Genomic DNA, 17,375 nt, shown 5'->3' with positions numbered 1-17,375 from the left:
TCACAAACAATAAATACTACCTAGTGCCAAGGGCTAAATCTATAATTTATGTGCAATATTTTTATGGAAGAAAAGTCACAAAACATTATTGAAGGAGTAAATAAATGGAGAAGTATGGGATGTTTATAGATGGGGAGCCCCAATATCACTGAGACAGCAAGTCTCCCAAAATGAATCCAGAAAAGTTGGTGCAAAGGCAAAATACCAAGAATGTTCTTTGTTGCAACTTCACAGTCTAATTCTCAAATTTATATGTAAACGCAAAAAGCCAAAAAATAGCCAATACATTTTGAAGAAGAACACATTTGGACATTAAGCTATAGTGACTAATTTAAACAGCATGGCACTGGAACAGGGATAGCCAAATATATCAATGAGAGGTAACAGAGAGCCTAGGAACAGAAACATAAATATAAAAATTTTATATTTGTCAAAGATAACACTAAAAAATCATGGGAAGAGAATCAACTAGTCAATAAATGGTGCTGGAATAAATGGTGATCCATAAAGGAAAAAGGAAAAATCAGATCCCAATTAAACAACATGTATGAAAATAAATTTCAGGTAGATTAAATCCTTAAATGTAAAAAGGAAAACACTAACATATAGAAAAATGTATTTATGACTTTAGGGTAGGAAATAATTTTTAACCAAAATACAAGAAGTAAAACTATAAGGAAAGTCTAAATTTAAAAACCTCTGTACATCAAAAGATACTAGTAACAAAGTGAAAATACAAGTCACTTGAAAGAAGATATTTGCCATTACAAAAGATTAGTATTCAGAATATGTAAAGAATTCAGACCAAAAAAATTTTTAAAGGAGAAAGTCCAATCCAATTTTAAGTTTAAAATTTAAGTGGATTTGAAGTTTAAAGTGGATAATTCTCTGAGGAAAAAATCTGAACAGTCAATAAAAATAAAACACACTCAGTTCCACTTGTAGTTAAAGGAATACAAAATTAAGTAACAATAAGAACAATTTCACTCCCATATAGATTGACAAAAACCTCTCTGGAGAGTCATTTAACCATAAAGATGGACATATCTTATGGCTGAGTGAGTCCACTTTGAGAGAAAGTCTTGTTAATGTGTACAAGGAGACATGGACAAAAATAAATTTGGGAGCATTGCTTATAATAGCAAAAAAAAAAAAATTGGAAACCTAAATGTTCATCAATAGGAGACATAATGAATTGCGGTATATTCACACAATTGAATACTACTCAGCAATTAAAATTAAAAACTAGTGCTACTTGTGTGAGCATGTATAACTTTTTTTTAATATGTAGAGTAGAAAGATTAGGTTGATATAAAGTTATATAAAATTTTATTATAAAACAACACTATAAAAACTTCATGGACAAATACACGTATGGTCAAAATATAAAAATATGTATGGGAATGGTCAGCACCAAATTCAGGATATTAATTCTTTCTGGGAAGAGGAATGAGGTCAGAAGAGGGTTTACCATATTTGTTAGGTTTTATTCCTTAATGAAAAAAGATTTAAACAAACACAGCAAGATGTTATGACTGTGTAAAGTTGTATGAGATGTACAGATGTAGTTATTACAATGTTGTGTTATATACTTTTTTGTATGTTTTAAAGTATTTCACAATTTTATAAAGAAAAAATTGTATACACAGATGCTGAATACTAGAAATAGTATTATATTTAAATCCCATTCTTTGTATTCATGGGAGAGGTCTCTCCAGTCCTAGTACCATCAAAGGTCTTTACACAGGAATCATTCATCAGCTCTGTGAGCTTGGAACCCAAATAAAACGTCTCTGTTGACCAAGATTTTTGCTCATGGCCACAGGGCATGGCAGTGCTTCTCAAAATGGGGTTGATGGCACAGAACTCTAAAATTTCCGACCTGAGACAGTGGTGAAAGAACACAATGTGGCAATGCTACAAGAAGGAGAAAACTGTTTTCTGTTCTGGCTCCAATGGAATTCATTCCAAGGGAGACACCAAAATCCTCTCTGAGAGGGAACGTAGCTGAGCCAATCTGATTATCAGAGCACTGAGAGTTCCCAGTAGAAACAAGTGAAGCTGAGTCCCAGCAGAAGAGCTCATCTCCAACAGAGAACCACCACCCTCCAAATTTGAATTTGGTATTCTTCTAGAAACATCTTGCCAGAACTTGTTTGTTTCCAGGTTTCCATGGATTTTATCCACATTATAAAGTACACTCTAAACATCAATTAAAATTGCATTTTTTTATTCACGGAAGGGAGAAGATACTGACACTGACCTGGACAGAAACTCCTAGAACACAAAATGACCCCATCAGCACTTTAAGCAAAGTAGAAGTTTTAAGCTTTTCTCTGGCATTTTATGGTGTGTCCAGCTAGCAGGCTTACTAACAGTCAAAGAGACAACAGAATTACAGCATCTTAGGGTATGGAAAAACTTACCTTCCTGCCCAGAGAAAATGACTAAATGTTCATCCTAGATGTTAGGTATCTCAGAACCACTGACATTGTTTCACTCAAGATTTGAGAAAGACTTAGGCTAGAAAACACTAGGTGGAAAGATTACGTCATATGTCAGCTCAAAAGAATAAAACATCACAACATGGTTTCAACTATTAAGATCTGGGGATGAAGATCAATGTGAGCTATTTTTAGAAAATCTGTATTTAAATAGCTGTAAACTTGGATTATAATTTATAACGTGGTGGGGCTGAGCTGTTAGAAGATGTTCAAAGATTGAAGCAGAAAGATGTTCAAAGACTGACTGAAGCAGAAAGAAGGAGCAGGGAGAAGAAACTGTCTCAGCCAAGAAGAGATTACCAGATTTATTATTAAAAAATTAAGATTTAGTATAGAAAACAGAATCCAAGAAAATATACAACCATATAGTGGTTTTCTGGGGTGATAAGATATTCTTTTCAAATTTTTCTTAATACATTTGTATCACTATTAAAATGGACTAAGGAGAGAATGAGTGACCAAAGAACAAGTCAGTATCTCTATAAAGCTTTACAAGCTGAAACTAAAATTCATGGAAAAGAGCAAAATATCAAGAACAAGTTGGTACAAATTTTAAGCCTAACAGGTGAGGTTTTCCCTTCCTATGTCAAGACTTATTACAAACTTACACTAATGAAGAGAATGTGATATTTCTTCAGGGTTAGGCTAACAAACTAATATAAAAGAATACAAAATGCAGAACTTATGCATGCAACTGTGGAAACTTGAACTGTGTGTGGCATTACATTCCAGTTGGAAGGGATGAATTTGTTCATAATTATTGGGACAATTAATTATGCAAGCAGAAAAAATACATATGGATTCCCATTCACATCACTTGCAAAATTAAATTCCAGATGAATTAAAGACTTAAGTAGTGAAACATAAAACTTAAAACTTTTAGAAGAAACTGTAAAACCTCTTTATGACTTCAGGGCAAGAAAGAATTTCTTCAATAAATGAGCAAATAGGGGCATCTGGGTGGCTCAGTCATTAAGTGTCTGCCTTCAGCTCAGGTCATGATCCCGGGGTCCTGGGATCGAGCCCTGCATCAGGCTCCCTGCTCCGCGGGAAGCCTGCTTCTCCCTCTCCCACTCCCCCTGCTTGTGTTCCCTCTCTTGCTGTGTCTTTCTCTGTCAAATAAATAAATAAAATCTTTTAATAAATAAATAAATAAATGACCAAATAAGCAAACAAAAAAAAATCACATATTCACAAAGAAAATACACATTTGGCTACATTAAAATTTAAGAATTCTATATATAAAGAAATACAAATTGCTGGAAGAAGATACATTTGTAACTCATGCAACTGACAAAGGATTACTAGCCATCTAAAATACTAAATATTATTAGATAAATATTAATTAAATCAATATCAATAAAAATTAAATTTAATTGTTAATTAAAATAATATTTATTAAAACAATTAAATCAATATTAATCAATAATAAATCAGTAAATATTTAAAGTCTTATCTATCAGTAACAGAAAGAAAAACAAGGAAATGGACAACATGAATGAACAGGCAATATACAGAAGAGGAAATCCAAACATCCTACTTAACACAAGAAAATACACCTATCCTGCCTACACTATTGGTGGGAATGCAAGCTGGTACAGCCACTCTGGAAAACAGTATGAAGGTTCCTCAAAAAGTTGAAAACTGAGCTACCCTACGACCCAGCAATTCCATTACTGGGTATTTACCCCAAAGATACCAATGTAGTGATCTGAAGGGGCACATGCACTCCAGTGTTTATAGCAGCAATGTCCACAATAGCCAAACTATGGAAAAAGCCAAGATGTCCATCAACAGATGAATGGATAAAGAAGAAGTGGTATATATATACAATGGAATATTATGCAGCCATCCAAAACAAAACAAAACAAAACAAAATCTTGCCATTTGCAACGACTAGATGGAACAAGAGGGTATTATGCTAACGAAATAAGTCAATCAGAGAAAGAAAATAATCATATGATCTCATTGATATGAGGTTTGAGAAACAAGACAGGATCACAGGGGAAGGGAGGGAAAAATGAAACAAGAAACCAGAGAGGGAGACAAACCATAAGAGACTCTTAATCTCAGGAAACAAACTGAGGGTTGCTGGAGTGGAGGCGGGTGGGAGGGATGGGGTGGCTGGGTGATGGACATTGGGGAGGATATGTGCTATGGTGAGTGCTGTGAATTGTGTAAGACTGATGAATCACAGACTTATACACCTGAAATAAATAATATATTATATTTTACTTAAAAAAAAAGAAAAAGGAAATATACCTATCCTGATTGGTAATCAGGAAAATTCAAAAATAAAAAAAAGATTTCAGTTAAAACCCATTACACTGGAAACTTCAAAGTCTATGCTATTAACTGAATGTTCATACCCCCAAAATTCATGTGTTGAAATCCTAACCCCCATGTTAAGGGGTGGAGCCTTTGAGAGGTGATTAGGTCATGAGGGTGGAGCCCTCATAAATGGGATTAGTGCCCTTATCAAAGAGACCCCAGAGAGTTTTCTGCTCTCCACCCTTTGAGGATACAATGAGAAGTCAGTAGTCCACAACCCCAAAGAGGACCTTCACCAGAAACTGACCATGCTGCACCCTGATCTCAGACTTCCAACCTCCAGAACAGTGAGAAATAAATTTGTTGTTTAGGAGCCATCCAATCTTGCTATGGCAGCCTGAACAGACAAAGATAGTCTCTCAGCACTAAGTGTTGGCAAGGATATGGAGCAAGAAAAGTTCTCAGACCTTGTTGGGGTACACCTACTCCACAGAGCAATTTGGCAACACCTAATAAGATAAAGATACACAGCCAATCCACTTCCAACATATACTAGTATTTTCAGTGCAGCAATGTATGTAATTGCAGAAGAATTGGCAACAACCTAAAAGATCACCAATAGGTGGGGCGCCTGGGTGGCTCAGTTGGTTAAGCAACTGCCTTTGGCTCAGGTCCTGGGATCGAGCCCCACATTGGGCTCCCTGCTCGACAGGGGACCTGTTTCTCCCTCTCCCTGTGCCGCTTCCACTGCTTGTGCTCACCTGTTCTCTCTCTCTCTGCCAAATAAATAAATTAAATTAAAAATTAATTAATTAATTAATTAAAGTTCACCAATAGGAGAACAGATAAACAAATTGTGTTTTATTAACCCAATATTAAAATGAAATAACTAGAGATACATATGTCAGCCTGGGTAAATCCCTAGAACTTAATGCTGAGTGAAAAAAGACAATTTGTAAGCATATATATGCAGACATAGTCACACACATATATACATTTACTGATATTCTTACATACACATTCTCCATGAAATTAAAAAACAAGAGCAAACACACCTGAAACTAATGTAACATTGTGTGTCAACTATACTTCAATAGAAAATAATAAAGTAAGAGCAAACATTTCTATATAGTGTTGTGCTGATATTACATAAATATGAAGGAAAGCACATGAACATTTATTTAAAAAAAAAACAACTTTGAATTTTGACTCAAAGAGAGAAGAGGAAGAATAGGATTGGGGATAAATACAAAGCAGCCTTCAACTTTATGTTGTTTTATTTCTTTAAAAACAAATCTGTAACAAATATGGCGAAATGCTAAAATTGGAAAGGGATGGGTGGTAATACAATTCAGCCAACAAACATTCACACTAGAATGTGCCAGGCAGTGTTGGGAGCTGAAGATACAACAGTGAATAGGACATCCCGTCTCCTCCCACACAAAGCTTACATTCTACCAGGGGAGGGAGATCATATACAATGTAAAACAAATATTTATGTCAGAGAGTAAGTGCTATAAAGAAAAACAAAGGAAAATAAAGAGTTATGGGGAGGGAGGGGGACATGCTACTTAAATAGCAAGGTTAGGAAGGCCTCTCTAAGGAGTGAGGACTGAGGAGAGATATGAACTGCTAAGGGAGCCAGCAATGTTCAGTTTTCTTCCACATAAACAACACACTTCCTAGGAACAAAAAAGAAGACATGAATATCTAGAGAGACAGCCCATATTCCTGAACTGTAATACTGTAAAGATATCATTTTTCCCCAAAATCAATTGGCAAAATAATTTTAGCTCATCCAAAAAAATAATTGGTATAGAATAACCAATGAAATATTAAGAAAGAAGAGTACTATAGGGAAATTTGATCTTCTAAATACCAATAAACTTTGTAAATACATAGTAATTAAAAAGAAAACATAAGAAGTCCAGAAATAAACCTACAGGATATGGGTGACATAGCACATCAATGGAGAAAGAATGGATTATTTAAGTGTTGTCACAACTGGCCAACTATTTTCTAAAACTTAGATTCCACACTCATTCCTCACACCAAAATTACATATGGCAGAACCTGCAGAAATGAGAATAAGCATCTCTGAATCTAGGTGTTCAACAAAAAAACCTAGACTATCATAAGTTTTCAAACACTGTATGGAAAATGAATGAATAAATGAATGAAATAAGACATAGAGCACCTTGCTGAAAAAGTGAAAGGAGTTCTCTTGTATTATATTATTTGCCTTATTCATTCATTTCTTCATTTCATTCACATGTGTTGAACACTTGCCTGGTGCCATAAACATCTCAGGGTATAGGAATGATTGAAGGCTCAACATGAAATGCCAGGTCGATCACATTTTTCCTGTCAAATGGCTCATTCCAGATCCAATTCACGCAGATCCTTTTTGCCTACAAGGTACTCACATCCTCTAAGCCTCAGTGTGTGTTTCTCCCATCAAAGGAGCCTAGATGTGGTCTGCTGACTCAGTACTAATAAAAAAGTGGCTCTTCTAGGACTTCTTCCTCAGCAGCACTAGAATCAGAAAACAGGCTCTGAGATAGGGAAGCTTACAGGGCAAAGTCACCCAGAGAGGAAGCAACACCCAGGTCAAAGCTTCACCATCTGATCATGTGAACCTTCTGCACCTGGGCATCTGAGGACATTGCAGGGAGACAGCTCCTGCCCTGACCTGAGGCTGGCCTTCATTAAGGCTTAGAAACTTCAAATTTTTCCATTTCTCTTTGTGAGCACTTCTTCAGGCATCAATAGAAAAACCAAAACATTCATTTATCTTCTAGTACTTATGGAACAAACATTAATGTTTCCATGTTTTCAAAGTCATCTGTAAGTCAAAGAATTCCTAAATAATGTTTATGGAGGAAAACTGAAAAATCATTCTTGGAGGTCTCTCAACACACTCTCAATAAAACAACAAACCTTTCATCCTGTGCAAAAGTCAGTTTATGAAACCTATCTTCATCTTACAACAAAATCATAAGTTGATAACTAAAGTGGTGTTACTGATTTCAATGGTCTATTCCATCAGTTTTTAAAAGGCTTGCTCGTTTCTCATTTAATTAATAACTGAACACCCACCCCTTTTTACCTCTTCTACCCACCCCTTTCTAACCCATGGGGGAAAAAATGAATGTAAAACTCTGGTCATATAAAATGTTCTGGAAAATAATCCTGTCAGTAATATTGATAGCTAGAATGATTTGCCAATTTTTATAGCTATCATAACAGCAGCCTGTGATTTGAAATCTTAAAAAAACAGGAAGCTCTGTGCTCTAAAGACGTGCCTGGAATTCGAACACAGTAAGGGACAATTGCTGTGATCTGTTGCTGCCACCAGCAGGTCGTGCTCACAGAATGACATTTTCCTCTTTGTTTTCATTCTCAACTCATCTATAGATATTTCTTGACCACCAAATGCTTTAAGAAGGACAAATGATTAGATAAAATAACAAATCTCGTCATGGATATCCTCGGTAACAATACTTTTTAAAAATCTATGATACAGGGCGCCTGGGTGGCTCAGTCGGTTAAGCGTCTGCCTTCGGCTCAGGTCATGATCCCAGGGTCCTGGGATCGAGTCCCACATCGGGCTCCCTGCTCAGCGGGAGGCCTGCTTCTCCCTCTCCCACTCCCCCTGCTTGTGTTCCTGCTCTCGCTATCTCTCTCTGTCAAATAAATAAATAAAAATCTTTAAAAAAAAAAAAAATCTATGATACATAGCCTTTTTTTTTCTTTAGAAATAGCCCTAATCTTTTTCCTTGTCTTCAATTCCTACTTGCATTTTTCTACATAACTCTCGCTTTTTGAGATCATTTTTCTGGTAAATGTATCTTAATCTGAGAATAAGTGATCCTGGCATGAAAGGTAGAGGCCCACAGTCCATCCCACTGATTACTACAAGATATTCCTTAGATTCTCATTTAGCTTACAAGTTGAAGGCTGGCACATACAAGTGAGTTCTAAAGCCACACTGACCTGGGATGAGATCCAGCTTCTACCACTAACCAGCACTGCGCTCTTGGGAAGTATTCAACTTTTGTAGGACTATGTCCCCGCCCCCATAAAATGGGGATAATATATTCATCTTAGGATGGTCAAGAGGAATAAATAATGTATATAGAGCATTTAGTAAAATTTCTGGCCATAGTAAGCAATCAATAAATGATTCGTTATTATTATGAGAGAGTGCAAAAATTAAGTGACTTCCATACCACCAGAAGCCAAATCAATAGGAACATCTGACTAGAATCTCTAGATTGCTGATTCCCAAGCCAGAGCTCTGAGTGACACTACAATAATACTGACTTAATATTAAGGCTCTAATCCCCTTGGGATAGGCACAAATGTACTGCAAACATCGTTTTTAAAAAGTGAAATCCTTCATAAGCCCAGAATTATACTAGCCATTAGGTCCACTGGATGTCCCCTTAACACCTGACAACAGCTTTCTTCCCAATGGATGACAGAAGTCATGTTTCCATGGTAATAGTTCTCGTAAGAAGCAATTATATGTGATTTCTCCCTAAGCTCTGAAATGTCCTTCCTTTGTGGAGCTTCAGAGAAAAAAAGCAGCCGTCCACTATTTGTTTCTCTCAGATGACACTATTAAATATATCCATGGTGGAGTGTCACCATGAGGGTTGTTCCCCAATGCAATTACTGGAAATGGTGTCTAGTCTAGGCCAAGACAGTAACCAAAGCCATTGAGTCTCCTTGCTTAACACTGATTGGAACTGATTCCTTGGATATCTCGCTGAGGAGCTTCTGTGCAGCACAAGGCAGGACAATATGAATTCTCATCAAGCCTTGCTGCTAAAGATTTGTGAATTCAGGAGCTGGGGAACCAGAAATGCCAAAGAAGGTTTACTCTGCTACGGAGAGAACGAGTGGAAGGTTTGTGCCTCAATGATAAGTCTCATGTAGGTATCTTTAAAACATTTTCCTATAATTAGATTCTCATTATTTCTCCCTACTTGAATAGTAACATTCTGGATTTGTTGTCTCATCAAATGTTAAATTATTCCTATATTTGCAAATACTTCCTTTTTTTTTAAGATTTTACTTACTTGGGGCGCCTGGGTGGCTCAGTTGGTTGGGCGACTGCCTTCAGCTCAGGTCATGATCCTGGAGTCCCAGGATCGAGTCCCGCATCTGGCTCCCTGCTCGGCAGGGAGTCTGCTTCTTCCTCTGACCCTCCTCCCTCTCATGCTCTCTGTCTCTCATTCTCTCTCTCTCAAATAAATAAATAAAATCTTTAAAAAAAAAAAAAGATTTTACTTACTTGAGAGAGAGAGAGAGAGTGAGCAAGTGGGGGAGGGGCAGAGGAAGAAGGAAAGAGAGACTCTCAAGCAGCCTCCCTGCTGAGCACAGAGCCCAACGCGGGACTCCCATCTCACGACCCATGAGATCATGATCTGAGCTGAAATCAAGAGTCGACGCTTAACCAAATGAGCCACCCAGGCGCCCCTGCAAATACTTTCTAACCGCGGATCTCCAAAGGATTTTCCACACTGTGGAGATTAGCTTACTGCATGAAAACTAAATATGGAGGTGAGTGAGTTCAAGGAATAGGGAGGGAATTAACAGGGTTTGCTTCTCAAACTAAGTTCATTAGAGAGTTTTATAAAGGGTCATGAATCCTTAGCAAGTGGTAGAAAACTCTGGCTATTGACCTCAATCCCATCTCAGCACACAGGCAACAGAGCCTTCTTGGTTGCTCAGTATGTTTTCTTAAGGTTCTAGTTCTCCACCATTAATAGTGGGTCCTAGAGTATGGGAACAGATGAACATCAATGCTCTTTGGCATCTGGTCAACCCTCTCAATCATATAGTGCTTTCTTCATTACCTTTTAAGAGTATAACCACACTTATGAATTTTATTTCCAGTAACAATATGGCAATCTGTATAACTGACCATGAAAGCCATTTTTCCAGCACCTTCACTACAAAGAGTCTTAGAACTCATCAAATGGCTTTTTCCTGTCCTACTTGTCCCCTTGTTTCCATAGAAAATGTTAGATACCATTGGCCACTCCTTCCTTCAAGTTCCCAACCAGTTGCTGAAAATCTATAGGCCAGACCCCAGGGCACCAGGACAGAAGCATGCTTAGCATTCAAGGAACAGCAAGGGGGGACGGTGGGAATGAAGTGTAGTTGGTGAGTGAGAGATGAGGTCATAAAGGTAATGGGGCCAGAGTATGTCAGACTATAGGCCATTGTTAGGACTTTGACTTCTATTCTCAGAGAAGAATGATAAGGTTTAGAGAGAAAAGGTAGTAATTTTTTTTCCTTTGGTGATAAGAGCTAAATTACCAAATGATTAAAAATGGATGCCCCAGTATTAACTCCCATGTCTCCATCACCCTGAGTATTGTCACAGGGACTTCCACAGACACCACCTAGGACCACAGGATTAAGTCAAAGGTTCAGAGAGGCCCAGAGACTGCGCTTATAAATTAGCCCGTAAACTGGAATCTGAACAGGAGCTTTGGCATCAGACATGCCTCACACACCACCTCCTTCTTGCTTTCTTAGACTTGCCCATTCGTCCTTCATTCCCTAATCTCATTTCCATGGACTTCTCATCAACTATGACAGGGAGCATAATAGGGGCTGCTCTGTGGGATGAGCAAAGTTCCTTAGTCTAGCTGAAATGCCAGAGCCCCAGGCCCCTTCTCACAGCCTATGGACTGGTGTCCCTGTGAGCTGTCTTAACCTAACTCTGTCTCTGAGTAGAAGAGAGCATAAAGGTCAGGAAGAAAGAAAAACATGGCACCCACAGCAGCCTTAGTGCTACTTTTCTTGCTAGTGCCTGAATTAGAGACTGATTTCCAAAGCCAGTCCAGGAGGAAAGGATGGCTACATCTCCCTCCTGACCATGTTTAATGAGGCTTTATGAAGAAAACACGAAGCTTCTCCTTAATGGTTTCCCCCTATGGTAGAGGATCTGAATGAATAAAGGGAGAAAGATGAAAGCAACTGGTTTCATATAATAAAGCTAGCAGTGTCTGCTCGGGCAGTGATTGAATTTTAAAATATGAACAGGATTTGGAAGATAAAGGTTAATGTGACACCCTATTGTGAGGGTTATTGCTAACAGTGGAAAACAGTCATTACTGTGTTAACATTTCCAAGTGCTGGTACAAGCCACAGGCTATTAGTATCACTGCTGCTCTCGTTATGACAGATTAAATAGCAATCATATCAATAATCACACTGTCCAAAACTTGAAAATAAATTCATCAATGCCTAAAAAAAAAATCTTAGCTTATATGTACATCAGGATTTTTTTACAAAGTCCTCTTATAAGCTACTTTTCCACACTTTATTGGATACCCCACTTCCCACCCTCCCCAGTTACTTACTGAATGGCTCTACATCTGTTGATGTTCGTTAAGATTGTGCAGACTACCCGTGATTAAGGGGCTGTGCTTCCTCCCCATCACTCCAGTGAAGAGAGCCTCCCTTTGCCCCTCCACTCACCAGATTCCTTGGGAGGAGTGACTTATCCTGATTGGTACATTTGTCAGGAATAGCTCCATCTTGGCATGTGACTAGTTCTAGCCAATGGGACGGAAGTAAAAGTGGGTGTGCAATTAAGGACAGGCCCTTAAGCAAAGGCTTGCCTCTCTCTTTCCTGTCTGCTGAAATGCAGAGAGGATTGCTAGAGCCAGTCTGGACTGCAAGGTGGAAGCTGCACAGTAGGAGCAGAGGAGCAGTAGAAAAGGTGGGAGCCTAGGTCGCTGACGACTACAATTACCACACCAGCTTGGACTGCCAACCCAGACTTTTACTTAAGAAATAAAGCTAAGCCAGGGCACTTGGGTGGCTCAGTCGGTTAAGTGTCAGGTGTCAGACTCTTGATTTCGGCTCAGGTCACAATCTCAGGGTTGTTGAGATCAGGACCCACACTGGGCTCCATGCTCTAGCGTAGAGTCTGCTTGAGATTCTCTCTCCCTCTCCTTCTGCCCCTCCCCCTGGCTTTGGCTCAATAAATAAATAAATAAATAAATAAATAATCAGAAAGCAAGCAAGCTATACCTCATTTCAGCCCCTGCTATTTTGGACTCTCTGACAATCACAACCACAGAATGGCAATGGAGAGTCTAGGAGTGCAGGGACAGAGGGAGGAACAGCCGAAGAAAAGGACACTCTGGACAGATAAGTCCAAATGAAAGACTGAAGTAATCAAAGGTGAACAGAAAGTAGATTAATGGGGGGGGGGGACAATCTTACAAGTCCTGATCTATAGTCATACACTAAGATTTATATTCATGTACTCATATAATGCATCCTCATTAGTAAGCATAAATACATTAAATGAGTTAATATTTGTGAAACACTTAGAAAAGTCCCTGGCACAGTAAATGTTCTGGAATAAGATAGTGCTGGTGGCTAAGCAACACTGTGAATATATTAAATGCCACTGAATTGTTCATTTTAAAGCGATTAATTTTATGTTATGTGAGTTTCACCTCAATAATTGTGTTTTAATAGGAAATGTTATGTGAATTTTGCTTCAATTAAAAAAAAATGCAAACCAACAAAAAGGGAAATATCTTCACCTCCTTCCTTCTCAGAAGGAGCTTTAAGCCTGCTTATAGAAAGCACAAGCTCTGCTCTGTGCCTCCACATCATAAAACTTATCCGGGGAAAGCATTTCCTATGGGCTAGACAGAGTTCTCAGTATTAAGCCCACTTGGGTAACAGACCTCAAGCCAGTCCATCAATTATCATCAACAATGAAAGGGATATTTTGGCCTCCACATCTACTCTTTATTTCCCAACCTTAGCAAGGTATAAAGACTGAAGGACCCCAAAGCTGATGGTTCCCAGTAACTGAGGTTGCCCACACCCCCTTGATTCCTGTCTCACAAGACCACAGGTATCCCAGGGGCACAGTGACATTTGGAAGCCTTGCCTAAGTCATGAAGTTTCTGCTCTGCTCTTCCAATATGTGCTTTCTTGGTACCTGTGCTATATGGTTTCCCAAAGAAAAATAAACCTAAAAATGGATGCAGCCTTTTATGTCTTACAAATCTGCTTGACAGGGCACCTGTGTAGTTCAGTCGGTTAAGCGTCTGCCTTCGGCTCAGGTCACAATCCCAGGGTCTTGGGATCGAGTCCCACATCGGGCTCCTTGCTCAACGAGGAGCCTGCTTCTCCCTCTGCCTGCAGCTTCCCCTGCTTGTGCTCTCTCTCTCTCTCTGACAAATAAATAAATAAAATCTTTATTAAAAAATTTGATTGTTAATCTAAGCAGAATGGGTGGTACAATCAAATCAACTGAAACAATTATAAAATATCATTTCTATTGTTCTGAGGCAGTATAAACACCAATATGTACCAAATATTTCTAATCAGATAAAAATGAAGATAACAACAAACATGAGGGATAACATGCTGAAAAGGGCTTCTACTCCCACCCCCTGCTATGTCCCTACCTGTAACATTTTACATATTTAAAACTACTCAGGGGGCACCTGGGTGGCTCACTTGATTAAGCGTCTGACTCTTGATTTTGGCTCAGGTTATGATCTCAGGGTCAGGGAATCAAGCCCTGCATCAGGCTCTGTGCTCAGCGCAGAGTTGGCTTATCCCTCTCCCCACTCTCCCCTCCTCTCTCAAATAAATAAATAAATAAATAAAATCTTAAAAAAACACTATTCAGAAAATGTCTTCAGTATTTTGCTGACATTTTCTCAAAAAAAATAAAGGAATTGTTTGTTTTTGTCTTTGTTGAATTTTCATTTCTTTGTACTCAAGAAGGGATTTACAGGTTTTTTTAGTAATCTAAAAAAAATTTGTTATAAAGATTAAATTACACCTAACACTTCAGGTTTTCAAGTAAGTGTAACAAACTCCAATAAACCATTCTATGTCAGTAAGGATTCTTCTTCCACAGTTTTTTTTTTTTTAACCATGAAAGCTATATTCTGAATTGGTATTGATTTTGTGGACAACAAAGGATCTCAGGGATGGAAGTTTGTAATGGCTTGAAGTAACAGGCCAGCTACAGAAGAATGCCACAGGAAACTAGTCTAAACCAAAAAAACCTGCATCGTACTAGGTAAAAAGAAAATAATATCCCTTTGTTGAGTCCTTCAACAACAAGAGTAGCCATGTCTACAAACCCCTCTAGGACCCAGTATCTTAATTTGGGACCAACTCAGAGAAACAGTGCCATCTGCTGATTACACATACTATTTGCTACAAGTCATAGAATTTCAATCTTGCCCATATATTACAATCCTAAATTGCCCAGGCAATGTGACGTACCCGGGACTGCACCACTCAGAGAACAACGGCAGGGTTTTTTGACTTGCTCTATTTTCGCACACCCTGTCAAATGGACAAATGGGCTGTTGGGAAGTTGAATTCTGCTGATGCGGAGCTGTTTGCATTTTAATTCATCGGCGGTGATTTGATCCTAATGAGAGTGTGATTAAAATGTATTCATATTGTCATTTAAAGCAAGAACATTTTCACATGAAGATGTGTCAAAGGTGTGCCTGTGTAATTGGAAATGACTTAAATATGTGACTCAAACCATACCCATCACACAGAGAGCTTTTGTCAGCTCATGCAGCAGTTAGAAATCATGGAAGCAAAAAAAAAAAAAAAAAAAAAAAATCACGGAAGCAAAAACAGAAGTCTATTGCTGCCAGAAGGCAAGAAGAACTGCTGGCTCTGCTTTCATCAGGATCCAGCATGGCTCCATGCTCAGTTTAATAAATACCTTGAAACTGAGATCTAAGAGCAAGGAACCTGATCATGGCAGTTAAGGAAGAAAAAGAAGTAAAATATTCATTCATTCTCCTATTTAAAAGTAGCTGTTTTAGGGGCGTCTGGGTGGCTCAGTCTGTTAAGCATCCTGGGATCAAGTCCTGCATCAGGCTCCCTGCTCAGTGGGGAGTCTGCTTCTCCCTCTCCCTCCGCCCCTCCTCCTGCTTGTGTACTCTCTCAAATAAATAAATAAAATCTTAAAAATAATAATAAAAAATAAAAGTAGCTGTTTTGTAAAGAAAAAAAAGTACACAAAATAGTAATTTTATGACAGCTCAGAAAATTAGTAAAGTCAGGGATAAGGGAGGTACGTGTTCCTTTTATAAGTAGCAGGGCTTTAAGTTTATATCACTTTTATTTGCAAATCAATTTGAGTTTGAATATAATATGCAAACTGAAAATACAGGTAGCCCAGAGAGATTATATCTTTGAGTTTTTATCACATAATAAATCACTTCTAAATCCTCCCTAAAAAAAAAAAAAAAAGAGTAGCTGTTTTGTGCCAGAGACCATACAAGGTAATGTGATCCTAGGATGAGTAAAATAAATTCCAAAGAATTCAGCCTAGTGGAAGAAGGAGCCAGGTAAATAGTTACAGACGGTATGTTAAGTGCTCTATCACAGAGCTATGGGCAGGGAACACAGAGAAGGGGAAAAGAAGGAAATTCTTATAAATTAATCATCTGCCACAAAAAAGGTACTTTATATATGCAACCCAGATGTTAACAGGGTGCCCCTTAACATCTAAATTAAGTAAGTTGGAACCCCCCACAAACTCTGGCCCATCAAAGTCCAAAGCCCTCCCCAATTCCCAAGGGCTTACCACCATCTGTGCTTCTCAGGGTCTGGGCTCCCATGTCACACTTGCTGTCTTTGTCCCGCATCACAAGGATTCACTCACAAAACTCTGCCTCCTCCCAACATTTCAGCAAGATTTCATGGTGGGAAAGAGATGAAGGGAGGGCTACTTCCAGCACTCTAGCAAACAACTACACGGAGAACAACTGTTATTCAAACATCCTCCAGTTCTGTCCCTGGGAGCTTCTCTTATCTAACCCAGTCCCAGGCTCCCTCCGTATTCTTATTTTTTTTCTCTTCACCCTTCCTCAGATTGCCTTTAAAATTCCAAATTTTTCTCCCTCATTACACTTTCACAGCAACCAATTCCCAAGGCTCACTCTCCTTTGTAATAAGTTTTAATAAGGTGTCTTTCCAAATAAAGACTAAGGAATTCTGACATAAGCAGTCAAGGTAATATTTCTCTACCTCTCTAACCATACAGTATTTCACTTAGGTCTAAACAACTACTATTGGACATATCATTGAACAGATGAGAAAACTCAGCTCATCTAAGATAATACTAACCCTATCTCATAGCTTGCTAATGCACGCAAAGCTCTTCACATTTAGAACACAGCAATAAGCATGTAATAAATGCTAGCCATCATCATATTTATCCTTACAATATTTAGTTGCTTTATCTCCTTTCTATCTATACTTACCACCTAAGTAATATCATCCAGTCTCATGACTTTATTAAATACCATCTATATACTGACAAAATTCCAAATTTATCATTAGCTTTGACCAATGCTTCTGAACCCAATTCATCTATGAAACTGCTTATTTGGCATCTCCCCTTGCCTACCAAATGTGACATAATCCAAAGTGAACTTCAGATCTTCCCCTACAAATCTCTTTTCTCAATCTTCCCATCTCAATAACTGGCAATACCATTCCTCCTTTGGCTCAGGCCAAAAATCTTGGGAGTCATTCTTGATTTCTTTTTCTTAT

The 17,375-nt window shown here is 38.3% G+C and overlaps 1 protein-coding gene across 2 annotated transcripts in view; it reads right to left on the bottom strand.

Moving 5' to 3' along the window:
- Nucleotides 1-5,992: 5,992 nt before the first annotated feature.
- Nucleotides 5,993-17,375, bottom strand: part of RAD54B (RAD54 homolog B) — a 99,353-nt gene continuing 87,970 nt past the window's right edge. Inside the window, exons 15-16 of one of the 2 annotated variants that reach the window (XM_064588119.1) lie at nt 13,852-14,002; nt 5,993-6,457 (exon numbers count right to left, since the gene is read on the bottom strand). In XM_064588119.1, the coding sequence (XP_064444189.1) occupies nt 13,893-14,002 (110 nt within the window). In that variant the 3' untranslated portion in view covers nt 5,993-6,457; nt 13,852-13,892. The remainder of the gene's footprint in view (nt 6,458-13,851; nt 14,003-17,375) is intronic. The other variant, XM_064588120.1, reaches the window with a different exon arrangement.

The sequence above is a fragment of the Mirounga angustirostris genome, unplaced genomic scaffold (assembly GCF_029215605.1).
Source record: "Mirounga angustirostris isolate CCGP_5_RB_7025 unplaced genomic scaffold, mMirAng1.0.hap1 SCAF_4, whole genome shotgun sequence".
In the NCBI taxonomy this organism is placed as follows: domain Eukaryota; kingdom Metazoa; phylum Chordata; class Mammalia; order Carnivora; family Phocidae; genus Mirounga; species Mirounga angustirostris.
The sequence above is the reverse complement of the archived record's forward strand: the minus strand, read 5'-3'. Positions and strand labels throughout refer to the sequence as shown.